Source organism: Taeniopygia guttata, chromosome 3 (genome assembly GCF_048771995.1).
Source record: "Taeniopygia guttata chromosome 3, bTaeGut7.mat, whole genome shotgun sequence".
In the NCBI taxonomy this organism is placed as follows: Eukaryota; Metazoa; Chordata; class Aves; order Passeriformes; family Estrildidae; genus Taeniopygia; species Taeniopygia guttata.
The window spans coordinates 73,293,176-73,312,163 of record NC_133027.1 but is presented as its reverse complement, the minus strand read 5'-3'; the positions used below and the strand labels follow the sequence as shown (position 1 = coordinate 73,312,163).

At 41.4% G+C, this 18,988-nt stretch overlaps 1 protein-coding gene across 2 annotated transcripts in view; it reads right to left on the bottom strand.

Moving 5' to 3' along the window:
* Positions 1-1,432: 1,432 nt before the first annotated feature.
* Positions 1,433-18,988, bottom strand: part of TRIM67 (tripartite motif containing 67) — a 41,766-nt gene continuing 24,210 nt past the window's right edge. For both annotated transcript variants that reach the window (XM_030268317.4, XM_004176374.5), the window contains exons 7-10: positions 17,305-17,443; positions 15,377-15,680; positions 8,380-8,542; positions 1,433-7,393 (exon numbers count right to left, since the gene is read on the bottom strand). In XM_030268317.4, coding sequence (XP_030124177.1) covers positions 7,328-7,393; positions 8,380-8,542; positions 15,377-15,680; positions 17,305-17,443 — 672 coding nt within the window. In that variant the 3' untranslated portion in view covers positions 1,433-7,327. The remainder of the gene's footprint in view (positions 7,394-8,379; positions 8,543-15,376; positions 15,681-17,304; positions 17,444-18,988) is intronic.

Genomic DNA, 18,988 nt, shown 5'->3' with positions numbered 1-18,988 from the left:
ATCAGTTCTTAAGCTAAAAAGTTGAAAACTGAAATGCCAAGTTGACAATGGAATGAGAAAGTTTTTTGGGGAAGGAAACGAAAAGTTTATTCAAAGTTTTGCATTTTCACACTTGTTTAATGTTTGTATGCACTATGAAAGGCTTCTGTTAATGCAGATAGATTTGCTTTTTCAAATCATGTCTCCAAGGTGTTTTGAGCTGGCATGCTACATTTCTTTTGGAATGCTGTGCTCAGGTAAGCATGGTACTTTCAGTCCTGTTTTGTTACTAGATGCATCAACAACATTGGCAAACAAGAGTGTTGAGAACCCATTGCACCTAGTGGTTCTGGGCTGGTGTGTGTTGGTGATGAAGGGAGTGCACAAGTGTACCAACAGCAAGCTGTGTTGGTTTTGGAGCACACGTTGATACATGAAAGCCCCTGTTGACTGAATAACATTGATTATGGGAAGAAGACAGCAGGGCACATCTTATTTTGCCCTTTGCCGTTGCATAGAGGAATGAGGTGTAAAGGAAGAACTCAAGGATGTCTCCTTGTCTGCTCTCTCATGCCTTTTCCTATTGCAGTTATCTTTATTCCCTGTTTCCCTGTGTGTTAAGCCACATGTGATTATCTTTTTTCCCAGTCAAACCTTTTGCCATAAAGGAGTTGATGACAAGATGTATTTTTTGCAGGAGGAAAAAAAAAGAAAGGCTGTGATTGATGGTGTCTCCACACTGTTGTCTGTACTTTCTCCTGATTGTTTTGGCTGGGTTCCTGTTTCTTAACTCTGGCACTGCTGTCACTGTGTCAGAATGCTTTATTCTGCCTTACTGACAGATGTCTGTGAAGGTTGTGTAGCACTGTGAGTGCCTTTTTGCAGGGGCTGGGTGTGCTGCCTCTGAAGTGCTCTTGAGTCCCTCACAGGCCATCTGCTTGATAGAGGTGTGTAGCTCCAAGACTGTCGGTCATTTCAAACCATCTCACAGGGTCTGTGTCATCCCTGCCCTGACAAGCTTTCTGTTGCATAGTTTGTGCACTTACCCAAAGGGCTTACCAGTGAGAACTTGCTGATGATATGGTTCTTTCCAGCCTCTGCTTATTCCAGTGTTAGAACCTTCTAGAGACTGGGTGATTTCCCAAAGTGTCTAAGGTGGGTTGAAGCTTTCCCAGGTGTTCTATAACCGACATAAGTCAGAGCTAGCAGAGTGCTGCTGACAAAGAGAGGTGTTCCATGCCACTGAATCAGGACATGTCTGAAGTTGAGGCACAGATGGTTGCTCTAAGGAAGGACACTCTTGGCTTTCTCCATTTACTGGATTATTCTTGTCTGTGAGGTAAAGCAGTATCAACAGTAGGAGATAGTCATGTGAACTGTATGAATGCCTCATCTAAGTAATCATAATTTGTAATAATAAATAGGGTATAGTAATAAATAGGGTGATACTGGATTTGTTGGCAATGTTATAAGAATTTATTTATAAACTGTAAAACAGCATAAACTTATATGTCAGGTTTTCCAAAATGGTAATAATAGTAATAATACACAAAGTTTTAATTGGACCAAAAGACAAAAAGCAGTTTGTTTCTAATTCAAAAAATACAAACATTTTCTACAGGTACAAAATTATAAAAAGTTTGTATTTTCCTCTTGATCTGGTGAGAGACACATATAGCAGAGATGTATATTTCACCAGCTGCAAATTCATATAAGCTATGGGAAACGATAGTAAAGAAAAAAAATGTTGTTGTTAAGAAAACATAGAAACAACTTCTTGTCTTCCATTTGACCAGAATTGAACACCATTTTCTTATTTCTTTGCAGTATTTTAGTTGCCAACATTTAAATTAGTGTTACTCATGCTTCATATAACAATCAGAAAGAACAGCAGGTTTACCTCATGCATTTATTTTTAATATTCATCACATAATGTCTTCTCACCATGCTACCTAGGAAAGGTTAGTGTTTTTATTGACAACATTTGAGGGAGGTGGAGGATAAGGAATGCAATCAGGATCTAGGAATATTTCTATCTACTGCTTCACAAGAAAATGTTAAAAATTCTCCAATTAGCATAAAAATAATTTTTTCATTAATCCTGCTTGGAACTGTTTGCAATAACAAATGTAACAAAAAGGTTATTTAACAGAAGGGGAAGATGCTGCTGAGTGCCTCTGTCAGTGAAACACACGTCTGTCTACTGTATTGTGCAGAGATGCAGGAGCCCCACACATCTCTGAGGTTTGCATATGGGCTTCTTTCTGCACCTGAGGAGACCTAAGTGTGTCTTAATAATGATGGATTTGTGCTTCAGGCTGCTGCTCCACCTGGCTCTGTGTGTGCAGCATTCAGTGAGCTGGGCAGAGGAACCACCAGAAATGTTGTCAGTAAAAACTAGAAGCAGCTCACTTTTTTCGTCCTAAAAAAAAATTAAAAATAAAAGGACTCTCCATCTTTGCCTGATAATTTCCAGTGACAAGTCCCCTTTACATTTGCAATGTGGTTGATCTGTAACTGTAATTTTCCTTCCAAAGTTGATCTAGCCAAGATGCTTGGTGTTTTCATATTACCTTGCCTAGTTCAAAATTGAATTCTTGGTTTTGCTATTTAAAGCAGAATGCTGCAAAGCTGGTAAGGCCTGAGGTAAGGTCTAACAAGTCTCCTTCCTCATCTTTCTGTTTGTGACCAAAGGACGTACTAGATGGCACCAGAAAGCTGCTGTTCCCAGGTTGTGGAATTTTGTGTCCCTTCTCACAGTGATGGGTGGTCTGAATTGTGGTCCAGAAATACACTACCTCTTCTTGGCAGTTGCAAACACAGTGTTTTTCATACACTGTGATGGTAGTGGTGGCAGCTTAGCCTTAATCTCATCTCTCTTACCTTAAGAAATATTATCATGTAAGGGAAAAAAAAACAAAAAGCTGCACCTCACATTTCTTCTTGCTCTAGAACAACTGGGAAACCAGAGTGTGGGATGGTCTCTGCCATCTTTACTAACTATACTTTGAGGAAAAAAAAAAAACAACTTACACAGCACTACCACAGAACTCTATCACCAGTCAAGAACAAACTACAGCAATACACTATCATGGTGTTATTTACAACATGATGGAATGTTATGCATATATTAAATTACATTTAATACTTTTCCCTCTTAAACTCTGATAAATGTAAGCTCATGCTTATTTTATTTATTTTGTTCAGTCCAATATATTTTTCTCTATGTATCTTAAGTGCATAGGCAAGTATAGGAGGTGATGGTGCTGTTTGCCCATCTTTTCTATGTTTTTAGAAGTCAAATTGCTTTCAATTTTGTAATACATCACAGTATATTACTGTCCTCACTGCGATTTATTTTACAGCACATACCTTTCCACAGCAGAAGGAGCAAGGGATTGTCAGGTACATGTGTGCTTATATTGACATAAAGTCTTACTAAGAGATCTTGTGAGCTCTTTTCAAGTTGATGAGGGAAAGGAGGAAGTGGAATTTGTATAGCATTGCATGCCTTGGGAAATCTGACAGTGCTCCTGAACTTAATGGAAATTTGCAGAGGAAAGAGCCAGGAAGAAGGTTTACAAAAGGCTAAGGTTGGGGCTCCCAGGGGTAGGTGAAAACTGAGAGTCCTTTGTTGCTCTGCAGGACAGAAAGTTCGACTGCTGTATTTATTTTGCAGCTGTTCAGAGGTTCCATAGTGGTGTGTGCAGAAGTCAAGCTTTGTTTTGTTAATAAGGGGAGGCCCTGCTTGTGTTTTGGTGGTTTTTTTAAATGTTAAGTCAATTTACAGCTACCTTATGTGGGCTCTGTAACATAGTGGATGGGATTTATCCCAGTGCAAGAGGCTTTGCTCTCCTGCTTATAAGAAGCAACCTGGCCTCTAGGAGCTGAAGAATCTTATGACATGCAGCTTTGGGTGGGCCCAGGTGCCAAAGGAGCTTGGAGCCCCAGAGAGCTGCAGAAATACTCTGAGGGAACAAAAGGAAGAAGAGCACACTAAGTGGTCCCCTTGGGTATCTGTGCCACTCTTCTGTGCTCTAGGTTCTCCCTGAACAGTCAGCAACACAGTTTCTGCAGGGACTAAGGGCTGACTCCCTCCTAAAGAAAGGATTTGGAGGAAATAAAAACTGGCATAAGAGATACTCTAGATGAAGAATGTGCAAACTGCTGGGTTTATAATGAGATGGACCCTGGGGAAGTTGCCTGCAGAGAAGGAAACTTATCTCCAGCCTGAGCAGAGGTGTGGGAGTGCCCCACCTCTCCCTACCTAATGCTGTTCTGCAAGGGGAGAATTCTTCTCTGCTTGTGTTCAGATGGCACCTGCATGCTCTGGATAAATATTCATGTGTGGAGTTGTTAATTTCCTAGAGTAATTTTAACTACTTAAACATTATTTCTGTTAATCAAACTATGTAGATGTATCCAGCTAAAGTCACAAGAGTGCAGTCTATGAGGATCGCGGGTTTATTGCTACAGGCCATGCCAAAAGTCCTTGATTGTGTACACAACCAACACATGCAAACATTTTGTTTAGTTTTTTACCTAGGGTAAAGTAGTCTTACTAATGCAGGTAGCCTACTTCTAACTGTATTCCTTTTAACTTACTTGCATTTCTGCTAGGTTAAAAGGAGACTATAATGGTAGCTACCCTACTTTTGTGAATGTTGGAATGCGTGGAGGGTAAAAACTGAGCTCTTCTACTCACTGTTCCTACCTAATCTCCATATATTCATTAGAAATCAACAACATGTCACTCAATGTGTTCTCCCAAAGATATAATACACCAGGAACCGACACCAAAGAAACTATAAAAATGAAAACTGAGTACTGCAAACACTTCTAAAACCCATTCAGAATTAATTTTAAACATCTGGCAATGGTTGAAGATTGGAAAGATATAAATTCACTTGAGTTTCCTTTACAGATAGGAGTAAAGACAAAGGTTCTGTCCCAAAAGAAACAATGCTCTGTCTTTTTTAATACAAGTGAAAGTGGAGTGCCTTCCATAGTAAAATTATCACTGGATGTTTCCCCATATAAAAAACTATGTGCAATTTATGTACAATATTTTCATACACTACTCTGGCAATATTCAAAGCCAATGCTATGATTACAACTGTTAGGTTCATAGAAGAGCACACAAGAAGAGGAAATTTGGGGTCTGGTAGCGTTCTAGCTGAGGTAGGTTAAAACAGACCTGCTAGTTAGAAAATCTTGCATGAGTTCATATGGTATTGAATGAAACCGAAGATTTTAACACAGTTGGTCTCTGATAGTCTTTACAAAACCAAGATAAGCATAGCACAGTTATTCCATTGTCTACAAGTTTACTAGTACAATCCGTTCCAGACTCTAAAGGAAGTGATGTTGCTTCCTCACTTAATAGCATATGTTATTTTTTTTCCATCGTTGGTTTTATTTCCTGTTTCAGTCTTGATGTTGCTGAAGGTGCATTGCTGTCCTGCAGGAGAGGTGGGCTAAAGGATGCTTGGTTACAGGCAGCAGGATGGCAGACTGCTTTGTGTCTGTGCAATAGCCCAGTTCTGTTCTGGGCTGCCTTTCCCTTCCCACAACCGTGTGAGGTGGGATGACCCATGGGAGGATTCTGGCTGTTTGCCACAGGGAAGCCTTGCCATCACTCAACACTACCTGAGTGATGTGCTCCAGACAGAGACCACAAGTGGGCCTGCAGCAGGACATTTGGGGGCTGGCAGGCTGCCTAAAGGCAGCCTGGGCTGTTTGTCCTGTGGCTGTGCTTTAATGCAAAGCAGTAAGCTGGAGTTTGATTGGAATATTTGTTTTCAGGTTTAATAATTGCATGCCTGATAAGAATATGCGTGTGCGTATACGTATGCTTGAAGAGGAAAGTTTGTATAAGCAGCAGGATTTTAAAAGGGAAACAGCACATTGATAGGATTTGAAAGTTTATGCTTTTCTTGTTTGATAGCACCACACTTCTGTAGGATTAGAGTGACAAGAGTCCAAGAGGTCATGGGCTCACCAAGCCTGCTGCATCTCGTCCTCACGCATTGCCACTATACACACACACACACTCGCACACATTAACCGGGTTCAGAGGGAACGAAGCACACAGGCAAACCAGTGCTTGGTTTTCTGACAACTGCATGCAGGTGACAGTGCCATGGCTGTGAGAAAAGATCACTGTCAGTCAGACTCCAGTTGTCACGACCAGCACCTGAAATGGCTGCTCATTTATGTGGGAGATGTCAGGCACAGGTCAAGTCTTGCAAAAAATTCATATCCCAATCCAGAAAAATTCTTAGGGATGGGCTTTGCATTACTGCTATTAATCTCTCTTAAGTGTTTCATTAGGATCAAGACATAGCTCACAGTAATCTAATAGAAAATTAAGGCTTCAGATCTCAAAGCTACATTGGAACTACAGCTGCACAGGTTTTATTAGGCTCAAGGCTGCAAAGCAGCATTTCTCAATGTGGGAGACTTTGCATGTGCCATATTTAACTAAATCTCATATAATTTCTGTTCAAAGTAATCTCCCATGCACTGTTTTTCAAGAGTTGTGCTGATAACCACAATCAAATCCTCTGTAGGATCTGCAGTGTCTCGGCAGTCCTGCCTAAATAACAAACACTAAAATGCATCAAGGATGTTTTTCTTTCTACTTTCTGTACCTGAATTCTGCATATATCATGATGTTAGCTAAAATGAGCCTAGCTATTTCATGGCAGTGCCTGGGAACCGATCTTGTTCTCATTGCAGATAATAAATTCTGCCACTAAATTCTAAGGGAACATTATCTTATATCTTATTGTAGTTAGAGCTAGAAGGAATAATTAATGGTCATTTGAGCCCCTGAATGTAATTGGCAACCAGGAATTCTTGAGCATATAACCCCCGTTTCAGCTGTCAAAACATATGCCTTCTTTATTTAAGGACTTCAGGTGGCAAGGGAATCCAGTTCGTTTACTGGTAAACTGCTCCAACATCCATTGTCCTACTGTCTCACCCATTTTCCAGCGTATTTAAGCACAAATCCAACCATGAGAGAGAAAATACACTCATTTAACCTTTTGCTTTACAGATGTGTTTGTGTGTGTGCACATGAGTGTACCTACATATGCAATGCAGATTAGATATGTTCAGGTACCCATCTGCAGTCGAGTGCCAGTCCAGTGGATGTGCTTGCTATGGCTGTTAAATTGAAAATGGAGTGTCCTAGCTCTAACCAGCTGATTATTCGGTGAGTAGCATGCTGCACAGTGTTTGAAGTCAAGGAAGAGGGTGCTTTTTTACTGACTTACTGAGAAGTGCCAAAACACACTGAGAAAGCTTACAGAATCCAGCACAGTGTCAGACGGGGGCTTCATTAGTTGTTGGGCAACTTGGGCTGTTTTACAGATTGTGGCACCTCCAGTCCTGTGTGCAGGGTCACCTGTACAAAGAAGAAATAATGTTAGATTCAAAACTGAGACATCCTCTGCAAAGAGCATTTGTGAAGGCAAGTGCAGGCAAATGACAAGGAAAGGGCTGCAGGACTGCAGGTCCAAGTTTAAATCAAGACTATTAATGGAGATGATATCTAGTCTTTGAAATAAACAAGTCTCCTTCCCCCTTCCCTCCTGAATGCTTTGGGACCGAGAAGCCAGGTGTCTGTATCTTTTCCCAAATCTAGCCACCAGTTGTAGGTATCCAGAAGTGCTGCTTGCTAGGTACAAGGTGGATGGGATGTCTGCATGAGGGACCCCAAGTGCTTCAAGACAGAGGTCACACAGTGGAGCCCGTGTATGATGTTACACCCTAGCTGTCCTGGTCCTGCCTGACCTAACCTGACCTCCTTCAGTCCTCAGGCTCCTGGGTATTTCCACAGGTTCTCTCTACCACACCTAGTTTCTAGTCATAAGCAGTGGTCTTGAAGTAAAAATGCATTATATTTAAAGACAGTTCCTTCAAGAGGAAAACCTCTTGTACACAGAGCACAAGAATGATGAGCTGACTGATGTGCTCCGTTGTGCCAGTTCTCTGACCTATGTTGCCTTTGCTCTCTTTACCACTGTGTTGCTCATACATCAGTCATTTGCCAATGTTAATTATCTCCAAACATGAGATCTAGGAGGAATTAAGATGGTTTTTAGTCAAACTAGCAGGGGAGAACCTTAAGAGACACTGCTTTCTAAGTGGAGCATCACAGGGAAATCAGAGCAGGAATTAGTGCATGCAGGTACTTTCACTTGTTTCACAGCATTACTCTTCACATTGGTTAGGCAAGGCAGAAGGTCAAACGTAGTCCAAATAGTGTGAGAAGCCTAGAAGTGAGACTGAGAAGGAAAAGAGCCCCTCTCTGTACTGACCACCCATAGATGATGCTATCAGCTCCTTTAGTTGGAAGGGGTAAGTGGGGCTGGACTGCAGGAGATTTACCTGGACATTTCGATTGAGGCTCAATGCAGGCATGAAGACGCCCTCGATGTTTTCAAATGCTGGAGGCCCCTGCTGCTGCCCGTTTATGTAAAAGGTCAGGTTGTGCTTGTTCAGATCCAGGAGCACACCAACGGTGGCACCTTTAGAAACTCCTCCTTCAGTCCTAAGGTACAAAGGACACATTGTTGGTGAAGGCAGAGCACACTGTGCTGCTCTCTCTAGGACAAGCCAGCCTTACTAAGCAAAGAGAGCGTGGAGTCGCACAGAGAAATTATTATCTCTGAGGCATTTGGTGATGACTGAGCCTCACCTTTATCTGAAGCGTACATACCACATCCATGGGAGCTTAATGAAAGGATCCTAAACAGAAATTAGATCCACCTCTTCTGCAACTGCAATTTAAGAGGTGAAAACGGGGTCCAGAGCTAACAGCTAATGACAAACTGGGAGGTGAGCCAGTGGAGTCCTGGCGACATGGCACCTCTGAGTATTGCTGTTACAGTGAAATAATGCATGGCAGGAAAAGAAAAAGCAGGAAGCTGTTCTGCTAGATGTTCATTTCTAATCAATATGCCTGCTAACGACTCCAGAGAGAGACTTCCAGCTCAACTACTCCCCTTGGCATGCTCTAAGGGAACCCAGATTTCCAGAGCCCGGGGAACCAGCACAGGTAGAACAGACGGTGGTTTTGGGGAGGAAGGGAAGTTGGGACTGGTTAGGCCTAAGCGTAGCTTCTGATTGACAAGGTGCTCAGCTATAGGACCGGAAGCTGTCTCGAGTGTGCAGGCACAGTTATTAATACCAGGGATAATTGGTTGTGTCAGGAGCAGCTGCTGAGAGCGACTGCAGTGTCAGGGCTTGCCAGGACAGACTCAGCCAGCCATTACACGCTTGAGCAATTTGACATTAATGCACTTTGACTTGGGGGTTAGACAAACTCAGTATTACTTTAAAGGACACTGAGCAAAAATACCCACTACATATGCAGATTGGCCACAGGCACTGCTATTCTACTGATATCATGGGGCTCTGCGATGGGTTTACAGCCTGACACAATTTGTTCAGAGTAAATCAGATTTCAAATAATTTGCAGTAGGAAAGGAAGCAGCTGTCTTTTGTGCCAGGTACTCGCCTCAGGCACACAACATTCACAAGATTAATGGTATTTTATCATCAAATTTATCACAATAGGTAGGCAAAATGTAAAAAAAAAAAAAAAAAAGGAGAGGGGGGACTGGAATATGATTAGGAAGAATATAGTGCAGGGTAAGAAATTTTCTTCTTGTCCACTAGGTGTCACAAACTCTTTTCCTTTAGACTAAATGAGGCACCTGGCACTTCAACTGAAGGTAGATTATAGAAAACTGTTCTGACTTCTCCCTTTAAAGCTCTTCAAACAATAATAGTATAGCTAAGAATCATGGATTGACTCCGAGAGGTGTTAGATGTGAAAAATCACTGTTCTCAGATGCCTTTGATTCGATTTCTGGTCCTGTAAGCATTAACAGGTTTCTCTCTGACCTCTTCTCCAAAACCACAAAATAAATAATTTTCCATCAAAACTTAAGATGCTTACCTGAGCATCTCGCTATATAGACTGTTTTTATTAAATGCCCTCAATCATAAAAGTCACTATGAGATTGTGGGAAGCAACAATATTATGATTTGGAGCTATTTACAAGTAGATTTTTTTTTTTCTCTGTTTAGGAACAGCTTTGCATGTAGGACACCACATTTTAGATCCTGCTTAAAATGGATTCTATTACATCCTTTTAAATGGCATCAATTCGCTTAGAGAAACAGAAACAACAATATCACATTTTTGAGATTATGATGTTCTTTCCTATATGACAAGCTAATTTATTTCTTGTGGGCTAATTAGCTGTGTGCTGCACAGTGACATTGAGTGACTCCTCTGCAGCGCCCAGGGACAGCCCCAGTGAAGAAGAGATAGATTCTGCCTGCAGATTCCATCTGGGCAAAGGCAGGACCCAGCTGAGGCCCCTACACGAGCCACAGGGGTGTGGGGGCAGAGCAGAAGGATGGGGACTTTTCCCTTTGTTCCTGCCCCAAGTTCTGCAGGAATTCAGCAGGTAGATTGCCCCATTCCTACTCTGCCATCTCCCCACTGTGAGAAACTGGCTCTGGCAGGATTTAGGGAGGACAGAAGCAGGCAGGAGCTCTTCATCACATGGCTACAAGGGAGGCTGGACTTCTGGGGCTGAACAGTTGCTCTTACTCAGCGTCCCATGCTTCCTTGGGAACAGTACTTTGAGGACTCCAGCACTTTTTGGACTATTTTCCTGGTTGCTTTTCTAGGAGGAGAGCTGGGAGAGTCTGTTTTATGAGAGAACTTATGCAATACATTTCCTCACTCTTATGTACACTATTTAGACAGCATTACAGGATAACTTTTCTAATAAATGCTTTTGTTGTGGCAAAAAAGCCAAATAGCTCAAGAGACTCAAAGTGATGTTGCTTGCTTCCGGTACACATCTGTGGCACCACATAAAAACCTGCTCCTTTACTGGAATGCATTTTTAAGCTACTTAATGACACTTAAACCACACAACCCAAGTAACCTCTCATGTAAAAGGAAAATACAACTTTTTTGTTGCAATGCTCCCTTAATAAATACTTAGTATTTAAATGACAATCCAATTCAGGAGATAGGCAACACTGTATCATTTTTTCAAGTAAATAATTTGAACATTTTGATTTATGTGTGCAACACTAATTCCTGAGTGCAGAAGTGATGTGCAAAAGCCTGGAAGGTCAGAGTATAGAAGGGGGAATTTGGCTACCATGAAAAATGCAGTTGCCTGTGGCAGTAGAGGCTGTTATTCCAAGATGCTTTCAGTAACAGCTTGGACAATGTGCAGAATATGATTGCATGAACTGGCTTGAGGAATTAAGAAAAATAGTTTCACTATTATTTAAAAATAAATATTAAGAATTTATGAACAATTTAATAAACTGAATAATTAATTCAACTCTCCATTACAATACTTTAAGAGTTAGCTTTACAGCATCTTAAAAACTTTATGATATCTGTTGCCAATGACAGCATTTTTCATTCAGTTGTAGCATTTTTGTATGATGAAAAAACCTGCTCTTGAGATATCTGAAGTCAACAAAGAGACTCTCCTGATTGCAAGGGACTTTTAAGACTAAAATACAAATATTCTAGATTTCATCTTTCTGTTATTTTTCAGTATAAAATATTTAGCTATAAAATATTTCAAGGAGATTTACATCTCTTTTTTTCCATAGACATGTAGTGGCTGGAGTATTGCCTGTAGCACCTGGTAGTCCTGCTCTTGGGAACTCTGCCAAGGAACAGATCTATTGCATTGAATGTCAGTGCCTCTTGTTAATGGACATTCAGCATCTCTCGGAATAGTTTGGATAGGAAGGGACCTTTAAAGGTCGAACACCCATGCAAAAAGCAGGGACATCTTCAACTAGATCAAGCTGCTCAGAAGCCCATCCAATCTGACTTTGAATGTTTCTAGGGATGGGGCATCCATCACCTCTCTGAGCAACCTGTTCCAATATTTCACCATCCTCATTGTAAAAAAATGTCTTCCTTATTTTTTACAATGAATTTATCCTCTTTCAGTTAAAAACTATCTCCCCTTGTCCTAGCACAACAAGCCCTGCTAAAAAGGCTACCCCCATCTTTCTTATAAACCTTCTCTAAGTACTGAAAGACTACGATCAGATCTCCCTGGAGCTTTCTCTTCTCCAGGCTGAGCGTCTCCATCTCTCTCAGCCTTCCTTCAAAGGAGCAATGTTCCATTCCTCTGACAACTTTTGCCCAGGATACAGTTGTCCTTTTGGGTTGCAAGTGCACGCTGACAGACCATGATCAGCCTCTCAGGCACCAATATCCCCAACTTCTTTTTGGCAGGGGTGCTGTCAATCCCTTCACCCTCCATCCTGCCCTGACCCAGATGCAGGACTGTACACTTTGCTTTGTTGAAGCTCATGAGGTTCCCATGGCCCCACTTCTTGAACTTATCCAGGTCCCCCTAGATGTCATCTTGTCCCTCAGGTTTGTCAGCCACACCATGCATCTTGGTGTCCTCTGTGACCTTGCTGTAGGTGCAATTGATCCCATTCTCTATGACATTGATGAAGACAATAAATAGAACTGGCCCCAGTATGCACCCCTGAAGGACACCACTTGTCACCAGCCTCCATCTGAACATGTAGCTGTTGACCACTACCCTCTGGATGAGACTATCCAACCAATTCCTTATCCATCAGACATCCATCAAATCCACATGTCTCCAGTTTGAAGAGAAGGATTTTGTGGGGGACCATATCAAGGGCCTTACAGAAGTGCAGATGGATGTTGCCCATAGCTCTTTTCCTGTCCACTGCTGTAGTCATTCCATCACAGAAGGACTTGCCCTTGGTAAAGCTGTGCTCACTGTCTTCAATTACCTCCCTGTCCTCTGTGTGCCTTAGCATAGGATCTGTTCTATAATTTTCCCAGACTCAGATTTTTGGGAACAACAAGGCTTAAAGGTGTCTCCCAAACCTATATCTCTGCGCTGAAGTATTTCTTAACCAGTTTCCTCAGTCTGTTCTCAAAAGGATCCCTATGTTTCTGGATGCATTGGAGTCTCCTATTCATGCCCCTTCCAGCATTACAGAAGTCATGCTCGATCAAATTTTGCATGCTGTGAGTGAAAGGAACAGAAAAGTCCTCTAAATGTGACAGGTCACACAAATTAGTCTTTCAAGCTCTATCTCAGGTTATCCTTGAAACTAGTCATTTATTAATAACCCTAATTTATTTTCATGAAGATTAAGAAGAAGGAAACTATTACTATGGTGTAACTTTCATCACAACAACATCCTAGAAGCTAAAAGTTGACAATCAATTTGCTTTGGATTGTGATACTGTTCTGTCATGCGCTTGTGTCCAGTGGGGGAAAACAAATAGGCAGCAATAACTGTTTCAACAAGACTATTACAGCTAATGAGTTAAAAAACTGACCTAGTTGACTGTCACAGTTAAAAATATAATGCCTAGACCTAATTTCATTGAAGCGCATGTGATTTCATAAGACTATATGCCCTTTGCGAGTGTACTTCCCTTGAACAGATATTCCATGGGTCTATCCATGCCTTGCATATGCCTTTGTGTTTTGTCAGGTAAAAACTGGGAAACTATCATCAACAGAAAGCACTTTGTTCTCTTGATTAAACAGGATGATTGGAAATTCTAAGTGTTTCCATTGCTTGTGTTTCCCAGAAAAAAGCTTTTGCTTAGCTTGTGTGTTGCTTGCCGGGAGGAGCATGCCGAGGACCAAATCCATAAAATAGGTTTCTGGGACAGTGGTGCACAGAATGGTTGCCAGCTTTTTTCCAGAAAACATAAGCTGTTCCACAGAGCATTAAAATTAATACAGCTTAACATTACTTCCGCCCTGAATCGAATCAAGATGTTAAAGGGACAGAGAACTTTTTGGTATATTTATTATATTGATGTTATTTTACTCTATATTGATTTAGAACATGACCTAAGGTCATTGAACACATGGAAAACAGTCCAAGCGACTTCAGATAGCTTTTGATCCAGCTACAAGGTCCTTCCACCTGTCTATAATGAACTGCAAAATCAAACCATGTTTCAAACAAAAATACCCAGCAACTGCAGTATACTTAAAGCATAGGTATACTGTAGAGTATAAGTGAATATTCAGTAGGAGACATCGCAATCAACCTTAGGATACAGTCACATTGACACAACCTTATGACTTTAAGGAGACACTTTGGTGTTTTAAAAATCCCTGTAAAACTTTGTTTTGATAGTTTGGTATAAGAGAATGAACACCTGAGACAGTGAGAGTAGAACACCTGCTGGGACAGTCAGAAGAAAACTAAACAGAAGTTGATTCCAGCTCTGCCACAGACCTGCTACATATCCTTAGTCAGTCACTTTACTCATACATTAATCTCCCATTCTGATAGAACAGGTATACAAATAGATCATTTTCCAAAATAAGCAAAGGACTTCAGATCCTTTTCCGAGGAGATCTTCTCAAGGGTCTCAGTACCCAGCTGACCTTCAGCTAAAGCTGATTCTTATGGGACACAAAAAGAGAGCAGTGCAGTTCTGATCTGATACCTTCAAGCAAACGTAACCATGTGTCCCCTGCACAGTCTGGCATCACTTCAATGAAACAGAAGCCAGCACTAGGCAGAGGTAACTATCCTGAGCACTGAAAGTCATGCAACCAGGTCAGCACAACACAGGATCTGTGCTGACAGTTGTTCTCTCTGTGTGATCCATCCCTGGAGGTACCTGTAGCTAGAACATGTCTCTCCACTGCTCAGTAGCATTCAGAACACAGAGCCTCTGAGCAGTGGGAGAGAGAGGCTGGGTAACAGTGGCTTGGGGGCATTCTGAAATCCTCCTCTGTCTAAGCTGGCTGTACTAGCTGAGGTACTTTTCAAAGCTCTTCAGTACAATGGCTCAGTAGAATGAAAGCTGTCACTAAGCGCACACTGCCAAACAGTCCCTTGTATCATGATCTGCCTCAGTGTAACCTACCGCAAAACTCTTAATAGCTGTCAGAACTGGAAATAAACACCTGCAGCCTAATTATTGTACTATCTGCAGCCAAGATTCCTGCTAATGAAGAGAATCAACCACCTTTCTCCCTCCAGCAATGAGAGAAGTCCTGCATCCCACTGTGCTGTGCCCCTGTCTGCTGATGTGGGTGGGACATGCAATAATGGGTTTAAATCACAGCAGGGGGGATTTAGGCAAGAATTAAGGGAAAAACTGATAACTGTGAGGATAACAAACACCAACACAGACTGTTAAGGTGCAATCACTGTCACTAGTGATTTTAAAGAAGGAATGTAATAAGTACATTTAGCTGGGAGCTGGACTAGATGTCTTGCCGAGACACCTGCTTCTGATGCAGGGCAGAAGAAATGTCTGTGAGGAGCAAAGCCCCCAGGCAGCACTCACCGATTGGTGTGGGAATTGCAGTGCATGAACCAGCTGCGGTTGTTGTCCACATACATGGCCCACGCCTTGTCGTCCTTGCCCAGCATCATGTCCTTGACCACGTTAATCCTGGCAATGCCAAAGGCCGGGTCCGGGTGGTTGTCGTAGCGGTCCACATGCAGCTCCCAGTAATGCACGCCCTTGGAGAAGGCGGCGGTGCCCAGAACCACCCGGTCATCGTAGCTGTTGCAGGTGGCAGTCTGGTTGTCATTCGACAGCACTATGTCTCTGTGAGCTGAGGAGGGGTCAAAGGTGAACCACGCCACTGGGGAACGGGAAAAGGAAAGGCAGAATTAGATCAGGAGGGGCTGTGTCCAAGAGTTGTCTGCTTTCTTTCAGAAAGAAGGATAAAATTCTGCCTTTGTAAAGACTCCATTTGTGAGTTTGTGGGCCCCAAGCTGTGTAACTCCTTGGGGGTTCCCTGGCAGGAGAGACCCTCTTGGAACAGTTCTGTGTCAGGAACTAGAGACGCATTGGACTTTTTCGGTCTTCAGCTTCTGTTTATTGTTATCAAAACTTCAGCACGCTGTCTACACCCAGACCTTACATGTGTGGAAACAGCACAAAAATGGCTAACAACCTCGTGCTGTAAGGTCTTTTTAAGTCTAATCAAAAACTAAATTACCCAATTAAGAAGTGACACCTAAATTGTTTTCCTTTCTAACCCAATAACTGACCCCTAAAGACCCGCAATGCAGATTTTTCTACCCAATTACAAGATACTACCTAAACCAAGAAGAAAGAGGAAGAAGAAGAGTGAAGAAAAGAATTCAAGACAGCACCCTATATCCTCCATCTTGAACCCATCTATAACATACTAAAAATCCTAAAACCTAAATTTCTCACCCATGTGGCATACTGCACTACTATCTACAATCTCTACAATCTATTTCACACTTTTGTGGTTTCTAGTTTACTTTGAGGCTTTGGAAGTTTTCTCTATGAATGAAGGTCAAACTCAGTGTTTTCCTGGGAGTCAGAGCACCCCAGGGCAGACGGGGATATTCCCCTTGCCCTGGGTTCCCACACCCATTGTACTCTGAGGTAATAAAGACCATCTTTCCTTGTTACAGTAGGCAGCTACACAAGTTTAATCTGAGCTGGTACCCTGCTATTCTTCAGCTCAGAAGTGCTTACATCATTTGCACTTGCTCCTCTGAAATTTAGCTGCTAAGGGTAGTGACATTCTGTCCACACACAGTAACAAGAGAGTGACAGAGAAGACAAAGGCTGCTCCATGACATGGAGACTGCACATGTAGGTGAATTGGTTCAGGACCACCTTTAATGGAAATGGAGATTTGTTGTGTCCATACTGGTTAGGACTGACTTCACTAGTTTATCAAAGTGAAGGAGTTTTTATAAAAAAAGGAAAAAAAGGCCCCAAAAGCTCTTAAAATATAAATATTTTATACTGGCCTATTTTGGCAACACAGCATAAAAGTGGAAGTGATAATAGCACACACTTCTCAATTCATTACAATATCATTAATGAAGACGAACTTCCTGTAATGTCCATGTGGATGTCAAGTATAATTACAGAGGAACAAGCATAAGTTCCCATTTCTGTATTATCAAACCTTGCAGGGAAATTGAAGCAGCAGTGAAAAAAAAAGGCAAATCCCAAAGATATATGTAGAAAGGGAGACAGAGCGGAACAAAAAATGCCCCACAAGTTGCATAACTGTTTCTGTACGATAAAGAAAGTATCTTAGTTAGATCCCAGACTTTTACAGCCAACTAAAATCACACAACTTGAAGCCTGAAGTGTTACTGATAATGGAAAATGCCAGTAGGTGTCAAATACATTAATGGGTGTAAAGGGATGAAAGTGTCCTGCCACTGAGACCTGCAGCTTTTCATTCAGAAAGTGGCAAACCCCCAGCTCACCATCCGACGTCTGTAAAATGACTGTCTTGCTGTAAGGACCGACGCCCGAGGAGTTGAAAGCTTTGACTCTGGCATTGTAAGTGCTGTTGAAATGAAGGCCGTCAATGGTGCAGAGGGTCTCCTTGCCAACATATACTTCCTAAACATTCCAAAAAAAAAACGAGAAAGAGAGGGAGAGAGAGAATGAGGGACATAATTTAACACAGTTAAGGCTTCTAAATATAAGCCAAAAGTGAACAGCTTCTCTTTGCTTCCCAGGATGAATGGGTTATGCTGTTATAATACACAGCCACGGCATGGGAGACATCAAGGACGACTAGCACTGGACAAACTAAGGTGAAGATGAAGCTCGAAGGCTAAAGCAATAAAGGGTAACACAAAAAGATCTTCATGTTCCTCTTATCTTAAATATCTACTCCAAACCACTATTTTGGAGAGTAGTCCCATTATCTGACATACTATGGCCATTATTTTATGTAAGACAAAAAAAGTGGGCATGTAAGAATAAATAGCAACTCTCATGCCTAGGTTAAATTATAATTTTGAAACATGAAAACACAGATCCAGAAGAAAATTAACTCCTAAAAATTAGTATTACATGCACCACATGATGAAACAGTATCTAGACTACAGAGATATCAAAAAGGTTTTCAAATATTTATCATACAGCAAGTGCTTCTGTAACGTGAAATATTTCACAGGGAGGACCAATGAAGAGGATCAGATTATGCAGGCTACGATGAACTGAAAGAAGCCTAGAAAATCCTGTCTTGGCAGCAGGTTGAAAGATAATTCCTTTCCTCTTCTGCTTTCTCTGATTCTGTAAAATCTGTAGGTTTATGGTAGCAAAGGCACCAAAGTGCCTAAACCTGTCACTAAGCAAACCACTCAGATCCCAGCTCAGTTAAGACTTTAGTAATGCCTAGGAATAGTTCTGATGTTCAAGATTCTTTCATATAAACACAAAAGGATGTGATGAGTAAGAAAGGAATTGATTAAATTTATAGCAGGACATGTGTTTGTCCTCTTTGCTACTATGGTGGCTGCTACAAACAACAAAATCTTTTGGGTCCTGAGTTAGAGTTAGCTGGTGATAATTCATGAAGATAAAGTTTTAACAGAATAACTTCATTTACCTCCATGTCATAAGAGATATTGACTGTGAAAAGCTTTTTATTTGTTTAAAAACTCTCACATTTTCTAATCCACTTCATGTTTACCACCGTTCACTGCTTTGGTTTATGCAAGTTGATGCTCTCTGCTTCTACAAAGATGTTCTTTAAATCTACCCATCAAATACTGATAAATTGCAGTCAACGTCTTTGCTTTCAGTTATAGAATTCTCCGTTTAAAAGGTCAGAAAACTCTTATTGAAATGGCACTGCTGAGAAGCCTGCCTTTTATCTTTTAATGAATAAAACCCAGGATGTTTCTACCACAGCAAGCAGAACATTCCCTATAGAAGTTATCACCTAACATTTTTAAGGATTGAGATGGTTTTGTATATTTTTCAATCCAAAACCTTAATATGGCACTGCTGGCAGTCCTAAAAACCTTTGTTAATACCAAAACTCACCCACACAAATGAGCTTGGATACACACCAGCCTGAAATTTTGTTATTCACATGACATGAAGACCACTTTTAAAGGTTTATCCTGGATAAACTGGATAAAAGATACTGGA